Source organism: Prosopis cineraria, unplaced genomic scaffold (assembly GCF_029017545.1).
Source record: "Prosopis cineraria cultivar Desert tree isolate PC_DT_omini unplaced genomic scaffold, ASM2901754v1 PC12, whole genome shotgun sequence".
Taxonomy (NCBI): Eukaryota; Viridiplantae; Streptophyta; class Magnoliopsida; order Fabales; family Fabaceae; genus Prosopis; species Prosopis cineraria.
Window position 1 is genome coordinate 12,378,385 of NW_026555343.1, and position 18,486 is coordinate 12,396,870.

Sequence of the window (18,486 nt, forward strand, 5' to 3'; positions counted from 1 at the left end):
TCGAATCTGCTGGAAGCCAGAAGGAGAATTATTTTTGCCTTTTTCCTCTGCGAAATTACCAATTTGCCACTCTCTCAAATTTGATATATTCTCCTCTGCTCCTTCGATTTTTCCAGACTCGCGACTGAGAGAGAGAGAGAGAGAGAAGCTCTAATGCTCCGTTCTTCTGCTTCACCTTCTCCTTCATCCTTTCGATTACAACTTCGCCGGCGTGTGTATGTTTGTCGCTGTTCCGTCCAGTATTGATCCAGCAACTCGTGGCTTCTGTTCCTTTCTTCTCCTCTGTTCCAGCTCGCCGAAGCTGGTTCTTCTACGCTGTCGGTGACTGTATGGATGAGTGTGAGATGGTTTTCTTTCTTTTGCTTGTTTTATCAGTCACCGATCTGTTCATCTCTTCTCTGCACTCAACGACGATCTCCTTTCCTCCTCTGTGCAGGCTCAGTTTTTCTTCCTCTCCCTGTTCATGCATTTGGGTTTATATGAGGTGAGGAGCTTTGATTTCTTTTCTTTTCCTTGGATAAATTCTGTGCGTGTGATTGGGTGAAGTGATAGAGATGAGATTTCAAATTTTTCTTTTGGTTCTGCCTTCGTCCGTGCTGTGTAGAAAAAAAATATATAAAAAAATGAAAAATGAAAAAAATGAAAATTCAAAGTTGAGTTCAAAAAATATCTTATAGGTTCATGATGGTATATGTGGGTCTGAATTTTATGATAAAGTAATTTTGTTTGGATTGATTGATTTTGAGGATTTGGTGGGATGAAGTTGGAAGGGAAGGGCTTAGGCATGAGATTGAGATTGGTGTTTATAAGGTGTTCGGTAAGATGCTTGTTTGAAGAGTTTTGCTAGATTTAGACTTTTCTAAAATTCTATTTAGTAGGATGAGCGGCATGACCGATTCAAAATTTTATTTATGTGAGTTTTAACTTGAGCATTGTAAGAAGTTTGATTCTTGAGTTATAGTATGGTTAGCTGAACTTTTAGAAGATTTATGTTGAGTATTTTATAAATTCATACGAAAAAGGGGTGTTTATCATTCGATCTTGAGAATAAATTTAAGATATTTGAGAAATGGGCAAAATAAGCATGATAAATTTAATTGTAGGTGTTTGGGAATTTTGCACCCAAGGTGTTTGACACAAGGTATAAGAAAAATCACATCTCATTTAAATAGAAGTTATGATTGGTATGATATGAGATAACTTGGTGGTAAGTGATGATGTTTGGAGACCATTAAGATATAAATTTTGGTTTTTGAAATCTTGAATACTTCTAAGTGGTTGGGATTGTGTTGGTAACGGAATAAAGTTTATATAACTATAGGAAGAAAATTGAGGTTTCATTTATTCATATAAGATATGTGGAAGATGAGTCTCTTGATAAGAATTGAGGAAGGAAATCATTGGGTTTGGAATTTAACAGGTAAGTGAATAGCACCCCATCATTTTTTAATTAAAGCAGTCTGTTTTTGAAAATATTACATTTTTATATAAATCATTTTAACAACTACGATGATTATTACGTACTTTGTTAATGAAATCATTTTGGTTCTGAAAATTTTAGAATGATGGTAAAAGTTAATTAAATTATAGTATATGCATGTATTTTCTTTACGAAATATATTTTCAAGATCGATGGAGGTATCTTTGTTTATTTTACTCTTGAAATTCTTGGTTACTCAACTAGTACAAGCTTATACATTTGCTATGAAACAATGTTTTGGCAAACTCTAAGATTTGAAATAATTCATGCGAGTTTGATATTGAGAACATAAAGTGTATTTCAAAAATGATTATTCTCGCATGTTTGAAAAGTGATTTCACGAGGACTTTAAGCAGAACACTATTGCTAACGGCAGTTCCGTTAGCCCTTGTTACGCCTTGGTTAATGACTAGCTAGTTTGGTTTTCGTGAGCTATGTTCTCACGTTTGTTATTCGCGAGCCTCGCACTCGCGTTTGTTTCGTGGCCTTGAGTCGCGTTTGGTTACTTACCCTCATGGATTGTGTGTCCACGTTTGTTTCGTGGCCTTGAGCCGCATTTGGTTACTTACCCTCGCGGACTGGTGTGTCCACGTTTGTTTTCGTGGCATAAGCCGCGTTTGGTTATTTTACCCTCGTGGACTGTGTGTCCACGTTTAATACTTGTTCTGCAAAAGTCCTTAAAAGTATTAGCTTTTAATTGATTTATGAATAAATGCTTCATTGGTTTTATTTAATAAAGGGTACTTTTATTTATTTATTTATTTAATTTTCTTTACCAGCACAAAGAGTTGAACTGTTTTGTTATTATCAATTTGGTGGTTTAGTACTTTGAAGTTATATGGAACTTCTTAATCTTCAAATTCATGATTATATTATATTGATTGTTTTCAGCTAGTATAATTGAATTTTCAATGTTTGCAGTTAGTAAATTTGCTACTTTTACTCAATTATGAGTAAATTATCCTCCTTTAACATATCAGATTCGGGAAATTTTAACGCATTCATGTTTTATTATTATAATTGATATTTCTAGATATTGTAAGTTATTAATCTGAATTAATTTCCTTTCAATTATTTCATATAATAGTAAGTTTATTATTTTGCTCTGTTAAATTTTATTTTTGAGGATGCTATTCACTGGAAATTATTTTGGTCTCAGATTTATTAATTGACGCTGGACCTCTTGCCGACCTTTAAGGGCTTGCAACTATGCTGGATAAATATTTATTTTTGTAAATCCCTTCTCTTTTAAGGTAAATATTCAATTAGATGTTTTATAAAAAAAATTATGCTTTAGGAGCTCCACGTTAACTATAGTTAGGATCCTGATTTTTGTTCTATTATGTTGACTGTTTATATCTGGGAAACATAGTTTCAACCTGTTGAACGCATACTATAATAATTTCTATTATAGAGATTTCGGAAAATCTTATTTATAAAGAAGGTTCTGCCAAAATTTTTATAAATATTAAAACTTTTATTAAAACAATCATTGTTAAAGATATCATAATTTCAATAAAAATATAATTATGTTTTTGAAAAGTGAAATTTTACTTAATTTGAGGCTTAAGGGACGTATAATACAATTCATATCCTATGCCGGTCACTCTCTGTTTTAGGGGTGTGACAATACTTGTTTGAAGCATTAAACATCGAGCCACATCTAGTAGGTATCTATGCTTTTTTCCCACTATCCAATTTTGTTGAGGTGTATTGGGACAAGAAGTTTGATGTATTATTCCCCTCTCATTAAAAATGGTCCTAATTGCATAATTAACAAATTCTAAGCCATCATCACTTCTTACGTGATGCTAATACCAAATTGATTATTGACATAGGCTAAGAAAGTTTTATTGTGCACGAAAGCTTCAAATTTATGTGTCATAAAAAAAAAACCAAATCCCACGTGAAAAATCATTTACAATAGTCAAAAAATATTGTGAACCTGAATGTGTTGGCTCCTTATTAGGGTCCCATGCATTCATATGCAATAATTCGAAACAGTAAGTAGATTTACTAGTACTAGATGAAAAAAAGAACTTTGCTTGCTTTGATTGAACACATATATCACATTTATCATTATTCATCTCAGAAACATTTGTCTTTGACAGCAGTCAAGTGCTTGAAAACATGTTTTTAATTTTAAGATGGGCGTGAATACATTGTCATTTTCTTTGAGAACAATTTTAAATGTATGACAATTTTGCAAATAACTAGAGCCAACGCCACCATTTAGAGCCAAAGACTAAAATAACTAGACTTCAAAGGGAGTTACCTATTTTTCTCCAATGTGAAATTTGAAAACTTCCTAAGTTACCTTTGACTTCTTTATATAGTAGTCATCTTTTTTCTAATTGAATCTTTGTAAATTTCCAAACCTATGATTTCTTTTTTGTTGTGTTCATCTATTATTTTTTGTTTATAAAAAACAAAAAATTACTCTAAGTCTAAAACTATAGGATTTTCAAGCGACGAGTTACATGATTTTTCCAAAATATTTGTAAATGTTTAACCTACCTTTATATTTTTGGGATCAAAAATACAAATTAATTCTAATAGAAGACCAAAAATTTTCAAAAATACCATTGAAAGGTCCTTAAATGATCATAATTTTAAAGATAATTTAAATAACCTCATTTTTACGTTTCTTTCCTTCTTTTTTTGCATGCAATATTTTGTGTTAATTAAATTTATTTTTTGCAAATGTTTAACCAATATAATTCTCAGGACTTTCTAAACACCGTTGGCATTTATTATCAATTACATAGACACATTATTATTAGATACTATATTGCAGGATATATCAAACACACATGGCTTGCTATTAAAAAAGAAAGAGAGACATAGACATAATATTATTAGAGATATAACTTTACTGGTTCCTCAAGATCATGACATTATGATGCCAACAACAACAAACAAACAACACTAAAACTATGAGACTTCATTTATATCATATTCTTATAACCAATGTGGAAAGTTCTGTTTCCACATCGATGTCAAGCTAATCAATGTGGAAAGTTTTTTTTTTTTTTTAATGTCTTGTTTGTTTTCCAGCATACCTTACTTTAAACCTGTAAAGTTTACAGAATGTAGCCAGCAGATAAAACAGCCAACAAGCAAGCAAAATCAATTAGATATACACATAACTGACATAATAATTATCCATTGTATCTAGAGTAATGAATATAACTATTTTATCAATTAATCGTAACTAATTGTAATATGATATTTTTCCATTGTATCTAATCTAATCAAAATACATATATGTTCAACCAACAATTTGGCAACCTCTCACATTGAAAAGTGCTCTTAAAGAATTTGATGAGCCCATGCTCCTTGAATGCCATCAATCTCCTCATTATTTTAGAGATCCAAATTATCAAAAATCTAAATAATAAAACCAATTAAAATAATGCTATAAGATGTTAAGTAAAAGAATTGAAAGTAAAATTACAAAACCAATTAAATAAATACCTTATGCAATTTCATAGTTCTTCCCACTTCAACTATCTTATGCATGTAATGAATAATATAATATTTGCATTCTATTTGTCCTAACTATTTACATCACTAAAAATAAATGTAAATTTAAAATTAAACTAACTTTTCGGTAAATCTCATACGCATAAATGATTATTAAACATGGAAATCAAGTGTTCATACTCACTTTTGAGTAAATATAAAAAATCACTATTTCTTCCTTACGTAATCCAGTTGACATATAATATGTTTGAAGTGCTCCAGTCTGAATTGTAAATGAAAAAAAATTAAAAAGTATAAATATATCAAGAAGTAAATTTTTACAAAGATAAACTTACTTGTTGAAAATTCATTTAATTTCTTCACTTGGTTTGTTGCCCAGAGAACAAGACCAATATACTATAGCTCTAGGAGGACAAGAAATACAAAGTTACTAGTGAAACCTACAACATATAAAGTTTTTAATATTTATTAAATAACATGAAGCAATTTTATCAATAATCGGTGCTAGATAACATGACAACCTTATATTTGCCATACGATTCATCATATTTGTCATCCTCCAATATATCACATTACTCTTCCCCTACAAAGCTTCTAGGCTCAAAAGTCTAAAATTTTCCTCTCTTTTTCTCCCGCTGCACAACAAACATTATAAAGGTGCTTATATTGAAATGTGTTTAAAACATTAGTACTATGAAAGAAAATTGGGGAAAATGAAGAAAAGTAAACAAAAAAGTTACAAGATTCATAATTTGGCAAATGAAATGTCCAACTCCTTTAAAGTTAGGAACTCCTTGAGGTCTTTTTTGTCAATTGGAAAGGCATATTGCATTTTTACACTCACGACACCCAATAGCATTTTAATGTCAATGGCCTATATCATGTTCTTTGTAAACTTGATTCATTATTATCAAACAAGAAAATTTCTCAACATCTTTAGGGTCCTATAAAAATGAGAACAGTTTCATAAGTAATTAAATAAAACAAAGAAAACAAAAATATTTGTATTAAGGCATTCTTTACCTCTAGCGATGTTACACTGGTATCTAACACAAGACTTTTAGGTCATAGAATGAAAGCTCCTTTTGCTTAGGCTACTATTGCAACTTTAAAGGTAGGAAATGGCAGTAGTGCATTATCCTCACCCATTCGAATATGTGTAACTGTCACCTTAACTTGATCATCTCAAATTTTCTAATGATGAATTGTAGACCCAAGAATATTGTATACTTGATCTTTGACAACAACACATTTTGTTGGAAGCACCAAATAAAGATAGCAAGGAGTTTCATTGTCATTTGGTAAAAGAGGATCAAGGTTAGCTAATGTCAATGCCAATGCCCTGGAGGATTACAACTATCTTTGGTGCTTTGCATCACAAGAGAAGTTTGGATGAAATAAATAATAAAATTAAACATCTTAAAGCAAGCACAAAATAGTTTCTAAGCACATACATGTTTGTTTATCAATTTATAAAGTTTAAAAAAAAAAATAGCAGCATTTTCCCTTAAAGTTAGACATCCCAAAATTTCAACAACCACCAAATTTTCAATAGCCAGCCACAATTGAAAATTAATTATCTATTGGAAATATATATAATTGTTCTCCAACATTGTAAATTCCGCATGAAAGCTCAATAGAAAACAAAAATGCAAACTTGAAGCAAAAAATCAAATATACAAATACCAAAATTAATTAAAATGTTTGAAATCAATGAAAAAAATAGAGGAAAAAACCAACTTGCATAACTTACCCAAAATCCAAGTATAGGAAGAAATGCAACCACTTGAAGCAACAGTATTGGAGACCCACAAACAACTTAGATAAATAAATGGAGAAAACCCACGTACCAACAATGGACGAGAAGGAAAAAAAAAGGAAATGGAGAAAACTCATGAAGGAGTTGTAGAAATGGAGAAGAGGAGGAGACTCACCACAAGAAACGGTGAAAAACACTGTTGAGAAACCCATGACAGTGACAGCAACGATAGACGGCTAGAATAGCGACAGCAATGATGGACAACAATGGCAGAGATGGCAATGGCAGATGACGACAACAGAGAGGGTAGAGATGGAAATGACGAACAGCGACGGCAGTGACGGCAATGATGGACAGTGACTGGCAAAGCACGCTTGGAGGCCACAATGGCTGATGGAGCTTGGAGAGAAAGGAAATTGAAACAAAAAATGCACAGACAAAAATGTGGGATCGAAGAGTTTTTTATTTTTTTAACTTTTTGTTACACTTTCCACATCACTTAAGTGATAACCAACGTGAAAAGTTTTTGATTGTTTTTTTTTTTTTATATTTACCACGTTGGATATTCATTTATAACCAACGTGGAATTATTTTTAACGTTGGATGTATATGAAACTGATGTTAAAGATCTTTTACTTATTTACCTTCATGCCACTACCTTTTTGTTTTTTTAACTACGGTTTTCTGCATAACCAAAGTTAAAAGCGTCATAAACAATACATATTTAAACAATAGGATCATGATCAGTATGAGCGACAAAGAGTTTATTACAATCTTATTTGTCATATATTCTGTTGTACTGCAATTTAGTGGAGAAATGCCAATGCTCAACTGAGGCTAGAGTCCATGAATGGTGAAGTTTTGGTGTTTGGGAAGTAGATGATCTGGAATGCACTGCCGTTTAGGTTCGCAACGCAGTCTCGTTGTTGATCATCAAGTAGTGGGACTTGATCCACTGATTGGATTTGGATGGGGTTAAGGTTTGTAGCATTAATGTAGTTATAGAACAAACCAAAGGTTGCTATTAAGCACACAACAAGGAGTGCCAATTGCTTTATGATACTCGTCATTGTATTATTGATTGCCTTTTCTTGCTCATTCTCGCATAATTCGGTTCCTCCTCACCTGCTTTTATAGCCATATCTTCCGCGTTTTCTAGAATTTTTTTTTTCTTATTTGTATAGTAAGACAAAATAGGAAGAAAAATAATAATTGAATGAACATATTTTCTACATGAGTATTATGTTATTGTTATTGGGAAATTAGTCACTTTTATTTCTTCCTTATTTTCTCTTACTTATCCAAAAACAATGAGAGAAAATATTTTCTCTTCATTTTTTTCTGCTCACATTTATTGTCCTCTCTTTTTCTCTTCTCATTTAAACAAATCCTTCCTAGAAAGTCATTCCCACAGTAGTGCTAGTTTGTTGGAATCTAACAAGAGTTCTTTTCCTTATTGTCCAATTCACTAATCTTTTGATATAAATGACTTGTAATTTTAAGAGTATTCAATAATAGAAACCATATTTAGATTCTAATTTTTTACTTATAAATTTTAAAAAGTTTTTATATATATATATATATGGGTGTGTGTGTGTTGATATAATACCTTGACATGATGTGATATGATTAAATTGGAAAGAAATAACGCTTAACTATTCTACTTGTTATAAATACTTCTTAATTATTTTATCAGAGGGAGTGATAGTTAAGTCCAAAAGATTAGTTAGGTTTGTAATAATTTTTTACAATGAATTACAAATATTGATTCAAACATTTACAAGTTCATATTCTTAACTATATACAAGACATTTAAATTTCAAATGTAAAACTTTCATTATAAAACTATCTAAATTAATATTTATAACTCATTTTTTTAAAAAAATTAAAACTTATTGAATCAATCTTTGTAAACTTAAATTTCATTCCTTCGTTCTACTTTTAACGGATATCAAGTTTGATGTCACTATCATGACCGTAGTTAGATGCAAATGAGGTAGTTCCCTCTCAAATTATTTATGATATTTCTTGACGTACGTGAATGAGACTTAATTTCTGTTTTTATTTTTAATTTTATATATTTATTTATTTGGCCGGCCAACGTAAAAGAGACTTGTTATGACCATATTAATATCAACATGTGAAAAACACATACCGCATAAATATTGTCTCAGCTCAGAAAATATTAAGGTTTAATATAAATTTCAAACCAATTCATACAATCTACTCTCGTTGCAACCGTGTTTTAAAAGTTGAGTTGAACCGGCCGTGTTTTAAAAGTTGGTTGCCGATCAAACTATGAATTGTCTCTTGGTCTGATTGGGTTGACTACTGAAAAGCATAATGGAAAAACATGTCAAAAATAATAAAAAAAATCGATTGAAAACTGAACCGGATCCCTTAAAAAACCAAACTGAATTAATTAAAAATTTAAAAAAATTAATTGAAAAAATAATATTGAAATTAAAAATTAATTAAAGCAAAGAACAGCCAAGCATAATTAATATTAATCATGTATTCATCAACAATAGATTATTTTACCAAGAATTTACTAATTTTTTTTTGAAAAATATAAATTTTTGTATGTATTTCTTATTTAATTATAATACATAAATTAAAAATATATTTAATTTAATTTCAATAGGTTTAGCCACTAGTTGACTATGGTTGAACCAATGTCTAATTCGATTCAACGACTTGTCTAATTTTTAAAAGCTTGCTTTGCAATCTAGTCCCACCGTCTGCTCCTTTTCATAGGATACCTTTTAGAAGTTTTTTTCCATCCTTGATAGAGAGCTTTTTATGAATTGTTTGAAACATTAATTATTTGTTGAAAATTGTCAAAAACTTAATTATCATTAATTTTTTTAGACTTTAATATTATGAAAAAAAAAGAGCCTTATACTAGTACGATTTAGAAGCAAGGAAAGCTAACGTGAAGCGGAAGATATAGGATTTTTAAATTTTTTTGAAAAATTAAGAAAAATAATTAAAAGTAGTTTGTATCATTAAAATAATAAATAATTGTTATTAATTTTCAAGATTATTTTCTAATTAAAATTACTTACCTTTATTTTCTTTCTTAGATAACCGTTCTGTATAATTAATGCAACAAGAAGCCTCATATGATTAATGTTTACAACTTATTTTCTTAAAAAAAAGTTATCAGATACCTAATCATCATTAATTTACTCTTTTTAAGGCTTTACTATTATTCTTTAAAAAAGAAAGCCTTTTATCCAAAATATAAGATATTTCTAATAAGGCTGAACTCATAATAGCGACCTAACAAAGTGGTAATCCTTTTGATTTAAAATATAAGATATTTTTAATTGTTTGATAAAGATTAGGAAAGTAGTTTACATTACTAAAATGGTAAAAACTTTACGTTTCTTTTCAAGATTACCTTCTAATTTTTTTACCAGCAGATTACTTTCTAATTAAAACCACTATATTTTACCTATTTTTAATTTTATGAAAAAAATAATTTATGCTATTATTTTTTACAAAATACTTTACATTTTAGACTAATATTCTAACACCAACTAATAAAAGGACTCAGCTTTGCTCCTCTGACTTCCCGCGCATCCGCAGCTCTACTGCATTTTAAAGAAAATCTGAACCGTCCAGATTATTAAATATTTAATTTTAATTTTATATTTATTAAAATAAAATTTTTTTAACAATTTTGAATAAATTTGATCACTCATTTAAACAGTTCAAATTTAATATAAATGGTATAAATTTAATATTAAAATTTTTTATAATTTTTATAAATTTTTAATATTAAAATCAAACATCCATATTAAAACTAAACTGTTCAGACTGGTTATCATATTTATTATTTTTTTTTTGTAAATTTGAATAATCCATATAAAACTTTGAACTGTTCAGACTGCTGATGACATTTATTAAATTTTTCTATAAATATGAACAATCCATATTAAACCTAAATTATTCAAATTGGGGATCAGATTTAAATATAGATCATGGATAAATTTGGATCATTTATATAAATTTTTTATTTTAATTAATATAAAATTAAAATTAAAATATTAAATCCGAACCGTCCAAATAAATCTAGACGGTCCAAATTTTCTTTAAAATGCAGCAGAGCTGCGGAGGCGCAGACGGTCAGAGGAGTGAAGCCGAGTCCCTAATAAAAAGTGTCGTTATTTTTGGACAAGAAGGAGAAGATTTCAATTGCTTATCGAAGTGGGGTCACATCTGCTGCAAGATTCATTGTAAAGGTCTCGTTTTGCGAGCTAGCATGTGCTTCTTAAGATGGGCGTGAATGCTTTGTCCTTTTTTCTTTAAGAACAATTTTGAATGAGAGAATAACACTTGAAGACCTTAGAAGACCTTAAATAACAACTAATGACCACAAATTCTAACAATTTTTAAAAAAGTACCAGAGTCGATGGTTAAAAAAAAAAAAAACTTTTTGAGTGAACATAAATGCCCCCGCCAAAAAAGTTTAAAATAACTAAGATCTTGTTTTTGTTATGGAATATTAGAATGGATTAGTTAGAGTGATTAGTGTTAATCACTTAATTGTTGTTAACCCTAAAATCTATATAAGGAACATCACACTTCACTAGAGGTTAAAGAGTTGTATTCCATCTCAAGATGGAGGTTAACAAAAATCCTCACCTCATGTTTAGTCCTCAGATGGGGTTTGTCCATCACCAAAATGGGTTGATTAATGTTGTTAATCTAGAATGTGTTCATTTTTTCTTCCATCAACATTTCTCAACAAGTTTTCTTATCACTTTTTGTTTCAAAAAACTATTTTGTAAATTAATTTTTTAAACAAAATAAAATGAAAATAATTTTAAATTAAAAAATAGTCGATAATAGCTAGTGGTAAGTGATTAATGGTGATTTACTATGATAATGGTTGCCTATAGCTGAAAATAATCTATAATAGATAAATTTTCAAGCAACTTGCTAAATTTTCCAAGTGATTGTTGAAATTTTCATTTTTAATGGAATATTTGTAAACTTCAAAGCCACCTTTGATTTTTTGATTTTTTTTTGTTGTATTCATCTATCATTTCTGTTTGTAAAGAACAAAAGAGAAAATGACAATTAGAAACCACATAAGAACATTAATAAAAATTACAGACATTGAATTATTAAAATTTCAATAACAAACCATAGTCCTTTACTTGCATTAATTTATCTTTTGTTACTTGGCTTGAAATTCACAACAAACTTTAATAAATTACTAACTAACACTACAAAAATTCTCATTTATCTTTCATTGATTTCCCAAACGATAGCAAAAAATCACAAATAATTGATTTGTGATTCACAGCTTTTATTGATTTGATACCTTATGTTTTCTTAAATTATTATATTAGTCCTTTAAATTTTGAAAAATAAATTTATTCTCAAATTAATCTAACGTGTAAAGTATTTTTAATAACTTGGCATGCATATATAGCTAAATAAGAACAAGTTAGCTCTCAAATCAGTTTAATTTTTATAAATCTAGTTTCCTACACTGCATTTTGTTCTTTTGTTTTTTCAAAAACATTATGAGTCTGGCTTCTTCTACCAAAATAATTATACTTATTTTTATTAATCTAGCTTCCTACACTGTGTTTTGTTCTTTTTTAAAAAAAAAATTATGAGTCTGGCTTTTTCTACCTAAATAATTGTACTTATTTTTATAAATCTACATGCCTACCATCAATATTTTGTTATCCATGTTAGCATATTTTAATATTGTTACCACATATTTAAATAATAAGGACTAAATTGATAACTGAGATAAATTTAAAGAATCAAATTAATAAAAATTAAACTTGATATACCAAATTGATAATTGAAGCAAACTTAAGATACTAAAAGTTTTATTATACCTAATTTTAATGATAATTTATTTTTAAGTTTTTTTGCATGCAATATTTTGTGTTAAATTTTGGAAGATGATCATTTGCAATTTCTTCTATTGTGGATTGTAAATTTAAGAACAAGAGTGACAAATCTATGCAAATTGATAAGTGAATTAACGAAACATGTTTTCAATGTTTAATGTTAAATTTTAAAATATTAGTTGCAAGCCATTATGTAGTCAATTCCTCCTTACAATCCAATTTATAAGTTACTTCTATGATATTTTATGAGACCCAAATAAAACCTTAAACCTTGATCATTAACTTAGTCTAAAAATTCAATAAGTTTTTAACTCTACCTTTATTAGATATACATACTTTAAAAATAAAATACCCCAATATTTAATAACCTTCCCAACATTTATATGGGCAAAAGGATAAAGATAAATATAAAAATATATGTGTGTCCTATAAATAGAAATAAAACAAAATAGTGAAAATACTCTCTCTATTCTATAAATAAAACTAGAGGAATATATATTTTGAAAGATGAGTCTCAAATAATCCCTGCAATTTTAGGAATTAATTTTTAAAAATTGTTTTTCAAAACATAACAAAACAAAAATCTGTTTGATTATATTAATTTAAAAATAATTTTAGAGTTTCAAAACACAAATAACAGTGCTCGACAATGATTAATGATTTTGGACAATGATAGAAATTAACCGCATTTGAAAATAATTTATAATAGCTAAATTTTTGGGTGAGTTGTCAATTTTTTTTCAAGTGATTTTTGAAACTTTCCTAAGCTACGCGTGACTTCTTTAGTTGTCATCATTATTTTAATTGAATCTTTGTAAATTTCCAAGATACCTTTGATTTTTTTTTTGTACTCCTCTATCATTTCTGTTTAAAAAAAAAACTCAAATCTAAATTTTTACACTGCCTTTATATTTTTGGGGCCAAAAGTACAAACTGATGCTAATAAAAAGCCGAAAAAATTCCAAAATACCATTTAAAGGTCCTTAAATGATCATAATAAAATGTGAAACTATATTATATTAGATCACGTACAATCAACTACGGTGGATGGTACAATGGCTGATGCCCACAAATTAGTCCATTAATTTAGACCTAATGTGGTCCAATACCCCTTGGGTCCAATCTTAAACCTATCCTAGGGTTCACTAGACCCAATGACCATATGTTAATCGCATTTTACTTGAGTTAACACTCAATTTATTAATTATTCTTAATTAGTGTAACTAACCTTAATGAAATTTTTGGGATATTACAACTCTCTATTCTTTAGAAATTTTGTCCAAATATATTATCAACCCATGGAACATTAAAATGGACCATTAGTGGACCACTAGATTAAAATATTATATTTTTTAAGAAAAATTACAAATAGATCCCATAGAGTAGACTTATTCACAAATAAGTCTTACGAAATTCAAAAATTACAGCCAAGTCTCTTAAGATCTAAGTGCAATTTGAAATTAGATTGCAAAGGCAATAATAGCCTAATTCAACATACGTTACATCAATTTAGAACTATTTTATTAGCAATTTACAACTATAATTTCATATATTCAATATTTAAACAATCGTGTGTTACTAACAAAATTTAACATTAACAATTACTTTATCAGTAATTTATAATTATAACTTCAATTTCTTACAACTATAACTTCACACATTCAATGGTTAAACTAATCAATTTATTTTAATTATTGGATATATAAAATTACAATTGTAAAAAATTAAAGTTGTAGTTATAAATTACAGATAAAATAGTTAAAAATTAATTATTTGATTGATGTAATATATGTTTAATAGGGGTATTATTATCTTTACAGCCTAATTTTAAATTGCACTTAGGTCCTAAGGGATCTTGTTTTTTAAATTTCATAGGACTTATTTATAAATAAGTCAGCTTTACAAGAACTATATGTTATTTTCCCATTTTTTTTTGTGTTGTTTAATTCAATCATGCATAACATATGTTCAATTTCCATTTGGCCTGTATGTAATCAATATTTTTTTCTTATCATGATCAAATTTCTATATAAACCCAAACCATCAACGAACGCCACTCAAGCTACGTGCAAATTGATCTCTCTTCTTATCTCTTGCGCTAAAAGTCTCAACCTTCTCTCCATTATAATGTCAAAACTAGCACTCTTGCTTTTGTTCCTCTTTGTATTCTCTGCATTTGCCAATGTTGAGGAAGATAGTAAACAAGGAAAAATAAGAGTCCTTGCCATTGATGGTGGCGGTATTCAAGGAATTGTCGCTGGAGTTATTCTTAAACAGCTTGAAGTTGCTCTTCAGGTATGCGCATACTTTGTGTGGTTCATGTATACATAGACATTTATTTAATATCTTATATTTTATTTGAATTTGGGTGAAATTCAGATAAGGGACCCAAGTGCAAGAATAGCAGAATATTTTGATGTGGTTGCTGGGACCAGCACTGGAGGGATTATAACTGCAATTCTCACTGCCCCTGACCCTCAAAACAAGGATCGTCCTCTCTATGCTGCTAATGAAATTGTCCAGTTCTACAGACAACATGGCCCTTCCATCTTCACTAAATCCACGGACTGGTATGTGTAAGCTTGCATGTCAAAGAATCTGATCTGAGATATGATATTAGTGGCTTAGATTTGAGCATTCGAGAACCCAAATAGAAATTATGTTTCACTGTTGAAAACTTTAGTTGTATAAGATGATGATTTCTTTAATTTGTGTTGAGATAGAGATTTACCCTGCAAGGTCTGAAGGCCGGCAACAAAAGAAATAGTAGTATGATAAGATTAGTGAGAAGAAATCATCAACCGAGTACCCCTACTTCTTGATTCATCCCTCCCTCCTTACTTTGCTTTCAGTATTTTGATGGTTCAATTTGAGATTCACCTAATGATTCATCCCTTTGATAATCACGCTGGAGTTTTTGGCCTAGTGATTAATCATATGAGAATCATTCCAACATTTGGTTTAGTGATTATTTATGATTCATGCATAAAAAAATCACCCTGAGTTTATACTCGTTTTCTTTGAAGCCTCTCTTTAACATACATTCTTCAAATCAAGCGATACAAGATTTTAGAAAACTTGAGCATCTTGAGTTTGAAGGGAGTGTTGAGATAGAAATTTATTCTGTTAATATATATGATCTATTAATATTTATTCTGTTGAGATTTAGGGAATATTTTTTTATTCATTAGATATTATTAGAATATTCATTAGTTATCATTAGGTTCATCAATATATTATAAGCCTTTCATATTAGAATAATCACTTTTTCTAGTCTCATTTTCTTCTCTTCTAACTTCTATCAACTTGTTTTCTTGTCAACAGCTCAATCCCTGGTTTCTGGTGTCCGAAGTTCAACGGGACGTATTTGCGAAATATAGTGACCGAGAAATTGGACGAAACGCTTCTAAACCAGACAACCACAAATGTTGTCATTTCTTCCTTCGACGTCAAGCTTCTGCAGCCAACTATATTCTCAAGCTTCAAGGTTTATATTACATGATTCTATAATTAATGAGAATTAACTCAGTCCAAAGAAAGACATGCCAGTAAAGTAAGTGTGTGTGTGTGATACAGATAAAGGATGTTCCTCACTTAAATGTCAAACTGTCGGACGTATGTATTGGAACCTCAGCAGCACCGAACGAGTTTCCACCCTATTATTTCGAATACAATAATACTGAATTCAATCTCGTTGATGGTGCACTCATCGCCAATGGGCCGGTAATTTTCGGGCCTGTTTTTAAGAGTTCATATAATCAATCCATTAACTAATTATCTAGTTCATGCTCGAGTGTTGTTTTCACTTTTAACTATATTATTATTTCAGGCGAGGCTTGCGATCAGTGAGGTTTCCCGGCAAGAAGAATACAAGAACAGAGAAATCATTTTGCTATCTATAGGAACTGGAGTTAAAAAATCCGAAGGTTTTGATGCTGATCATACTTGGAATGCCATAGATTGGTGGACAAGATTTCCAACTATTATTTCTGCAGCATCTTATTTCATGCATGATTATTACATTAACTCAACTTTGAAATATGAACCTCAGGAAAATTACCTTCGAATTCAGGTATTTATGCTAATTATTTATTTAACGCAGTTCCTTATAATTAATGGTATAACACTATTAACTTGATGAGGCAGGAATACAATTTAGATCAGAGTATTGAATCGGACGATGCTTCAGAAACAAACATGGATAAGCTCGAAGAGGTAGGACAGAAATTGTTGAACCAACCAGTTAAAAGGATGAATGTGGATACTTTTGTCCCTGAGGAAACTGGTGAAGGCACCAATGCTCAAGCTCTGGACAGGTACATACGTAACATGTCAAATAACTACAGGAAAATCACACATAAGGATCTCTGACAAATGTTATTTGCATATATGGATCAATATGGAATCGATTGTTGATAAAATGGTAACAAGGATTTGTTTGTCCTAAATGGTGACTTGTTATTAATCCTTGTATGCGAATAACATTGTTCAACAATCTTTGTGTGCAATTTTTCCAATAATTATTGTATTTTTTAACTTGAGACAAAAGTACATCTTTTGTCCTTTAACTTTATATAAGTTTTTAGCATTTGTCTTTTAATGTTATAAAGTATTGTTTCATTTCTTTAACCCTAATATTATTTGTCTCAAATGATGATTTTTTATGCTGATAATTGTTAAAGGACCAAAGGGAAACTTTATCCAAAGTTAAAGGAATGGAGATGCAATTTTATCTTCTTTTTTTTTTTTTGAAAGATTTAGCTTCTCGATGGAAACTAGTTATGTTTACAAATAAACGTGGGTCATATATAGTAATGTTTGATGTTGGGGCCATAAATTCTATAACCGACACTAATATTGCTATATATTGGTCTCTTAATTGAAATACATTTTTATTTTGTTAAAGAAAGGTAGTGTCGTACCTTAAAAAAGAAAGAAAGAAATAATAATTTTATGTTTTTACTGTGCTTACAATAACGATTTTTTATATGTTTTTACCTATGTAGGCTGGCTCAAATTCTCTACGAAGAAAAAATTCGTCGCCTTGGAAAGAGCGCAAAGAAAGTGAAGAAGGGATTCTTCACTCGTTTAGCCACTTATTGACTCTGTTGCAGAAATGCTATTCTGATAGCATTTTATATAATTATATTATGGGTATGTTGCCATTATTGACACTTCCATAAATAAAAAAGTGTGCTAAATAAATAAATGAAAATTAATCCTCTGCTTTGATGTCCTTGATGATGTTGTATGGTATGCTGGCTATGCATGAAGCACCAGCAAATAAATAAAAATTAAAGCTAGTGAGACATTGTGCGCTAGTGCTTTTTATTTCTCATTTCAACCGTTTTATAGTTTATTTTATTAAAGCTTTTATTTATTTTTATCCATGCCAACCATTACAAGTTCAAGAATAATGAAGGAGGACTATTATTTTTGTTATTTCAGTTCTCCAAATGAGTTTTTTTATTTATTGCATAAAGAGAACTAGGTTTCACTGACAGCATAAATTATCTCTCCAAAAATACTACTAATTAAAGGAAAATGATAGACCTTTATTAACTAAGTTGTTACATGTACAAGGATAAAATTCAAACCCCCAACCATTTAATTTATTTAAATGATAAGAGCCCCTATCACTTGCATTAACTTTAGTTTTGGTCCAAATATGAAATTTTTAAACGTATTTTTAAGCGACGATGACACGATCCAAAATCAAAGTCATGACCGGCCCAAAAGCTAAGGCATGACAATTATACTTAGCCTAACACACTTGATAGAGTCTCGATAATGCAAAAAAGTTTATTCCAAACAGCAGAGAAAATATATTTGCAAATCTTTATAGTTTTATTCAATTTTGAATTAGGTTTTTATAA

General features: G+C 29.6%; 2 protein-coding genes across 2 annotated transcripts; both read left to right on the forward strand.

Annotated features, from left to right (window-relative positions):
* Nucleotides 1-14,737: 14,737 nt before the first annotated feature.
* Nucleotides 14,738-16,112, forward strand: LOC129289100 (patatin-like protein 1). The gene is made up of 3 exons (XM_054925916.1): nt 14,738-14,905; nt 14,990-15,180; nt 15,935-16,112. Exons 1-3 carry the CDS (start codon nt 14,738-14,740, stop codon nt 16,110-16,112), a joined length of 537 nt encoding a protein of 178 aa, XP_054781891.1.
* A 504-nt stretch (nt 16,113-16,616) lies between these two features.
* Nucleotides 16,617-17,842, forward strand: LOC129289101 (patatin group D-3-like). The gene is made up of 3 exons (XM_054925917.1): nt 16,617-16,682; nt 16,757-16,926; nt 17,617-17,842. Exons 1-3 carry the CDS (start codon nt 16,617-16,619, stop codon nt 17,711-17,713), a joined length of 333 nt encoding a protein of 110 aa, XP_054781892.1. The 3' UTR covers nt 17,714-17,842.
* The last annotated feature ends 644 nt before the right edge of the window (nt 17,843-18,486 follow it).

Coding starts and splice junctions, on each gene's coding strand:
- LOC129289100 (XM_054925916.1), top strand. CDS start 14,738: ATGTCAAAACTAGCACTCTTGCTTTTGTTCCTCTTTGTATTCTCTGCA. Junction 14,906..14,989: donor AGCTTGAAGTTGCTCTTCAG/GTATGCGCATAC, acceptor GGTGAAATTCAG/ATAAGGGACCCAAGTGCAAG. Junction 15,181..15,934: donor TTCACTAAATCCACGGACTG/GTATGTGTAAGC, acceptor TCTTGTCAACAG/CTCAATCCCTGGTTTCTGGT.
- LOC129289101 (XM_054925917.1), top strand. CDS start 16,617: ATGCATGATTATTACATTAACTCAACTTTGAAATATGAACCTCAGGAA. Junction 16,683..16,756: donor AAAATTACCTTCGAATTCAG/GTATTTATGCTA, acceptor TTGATGAGGCAG/GAATACAATTTAGATCAGAG. Junction 16,927..17,616: donor AATGCTCAAGCTCTGGACAG/GTACATACGTAA, acceptor TTACCTATGTAG/GCTGGCTCAAATTCTCTACG.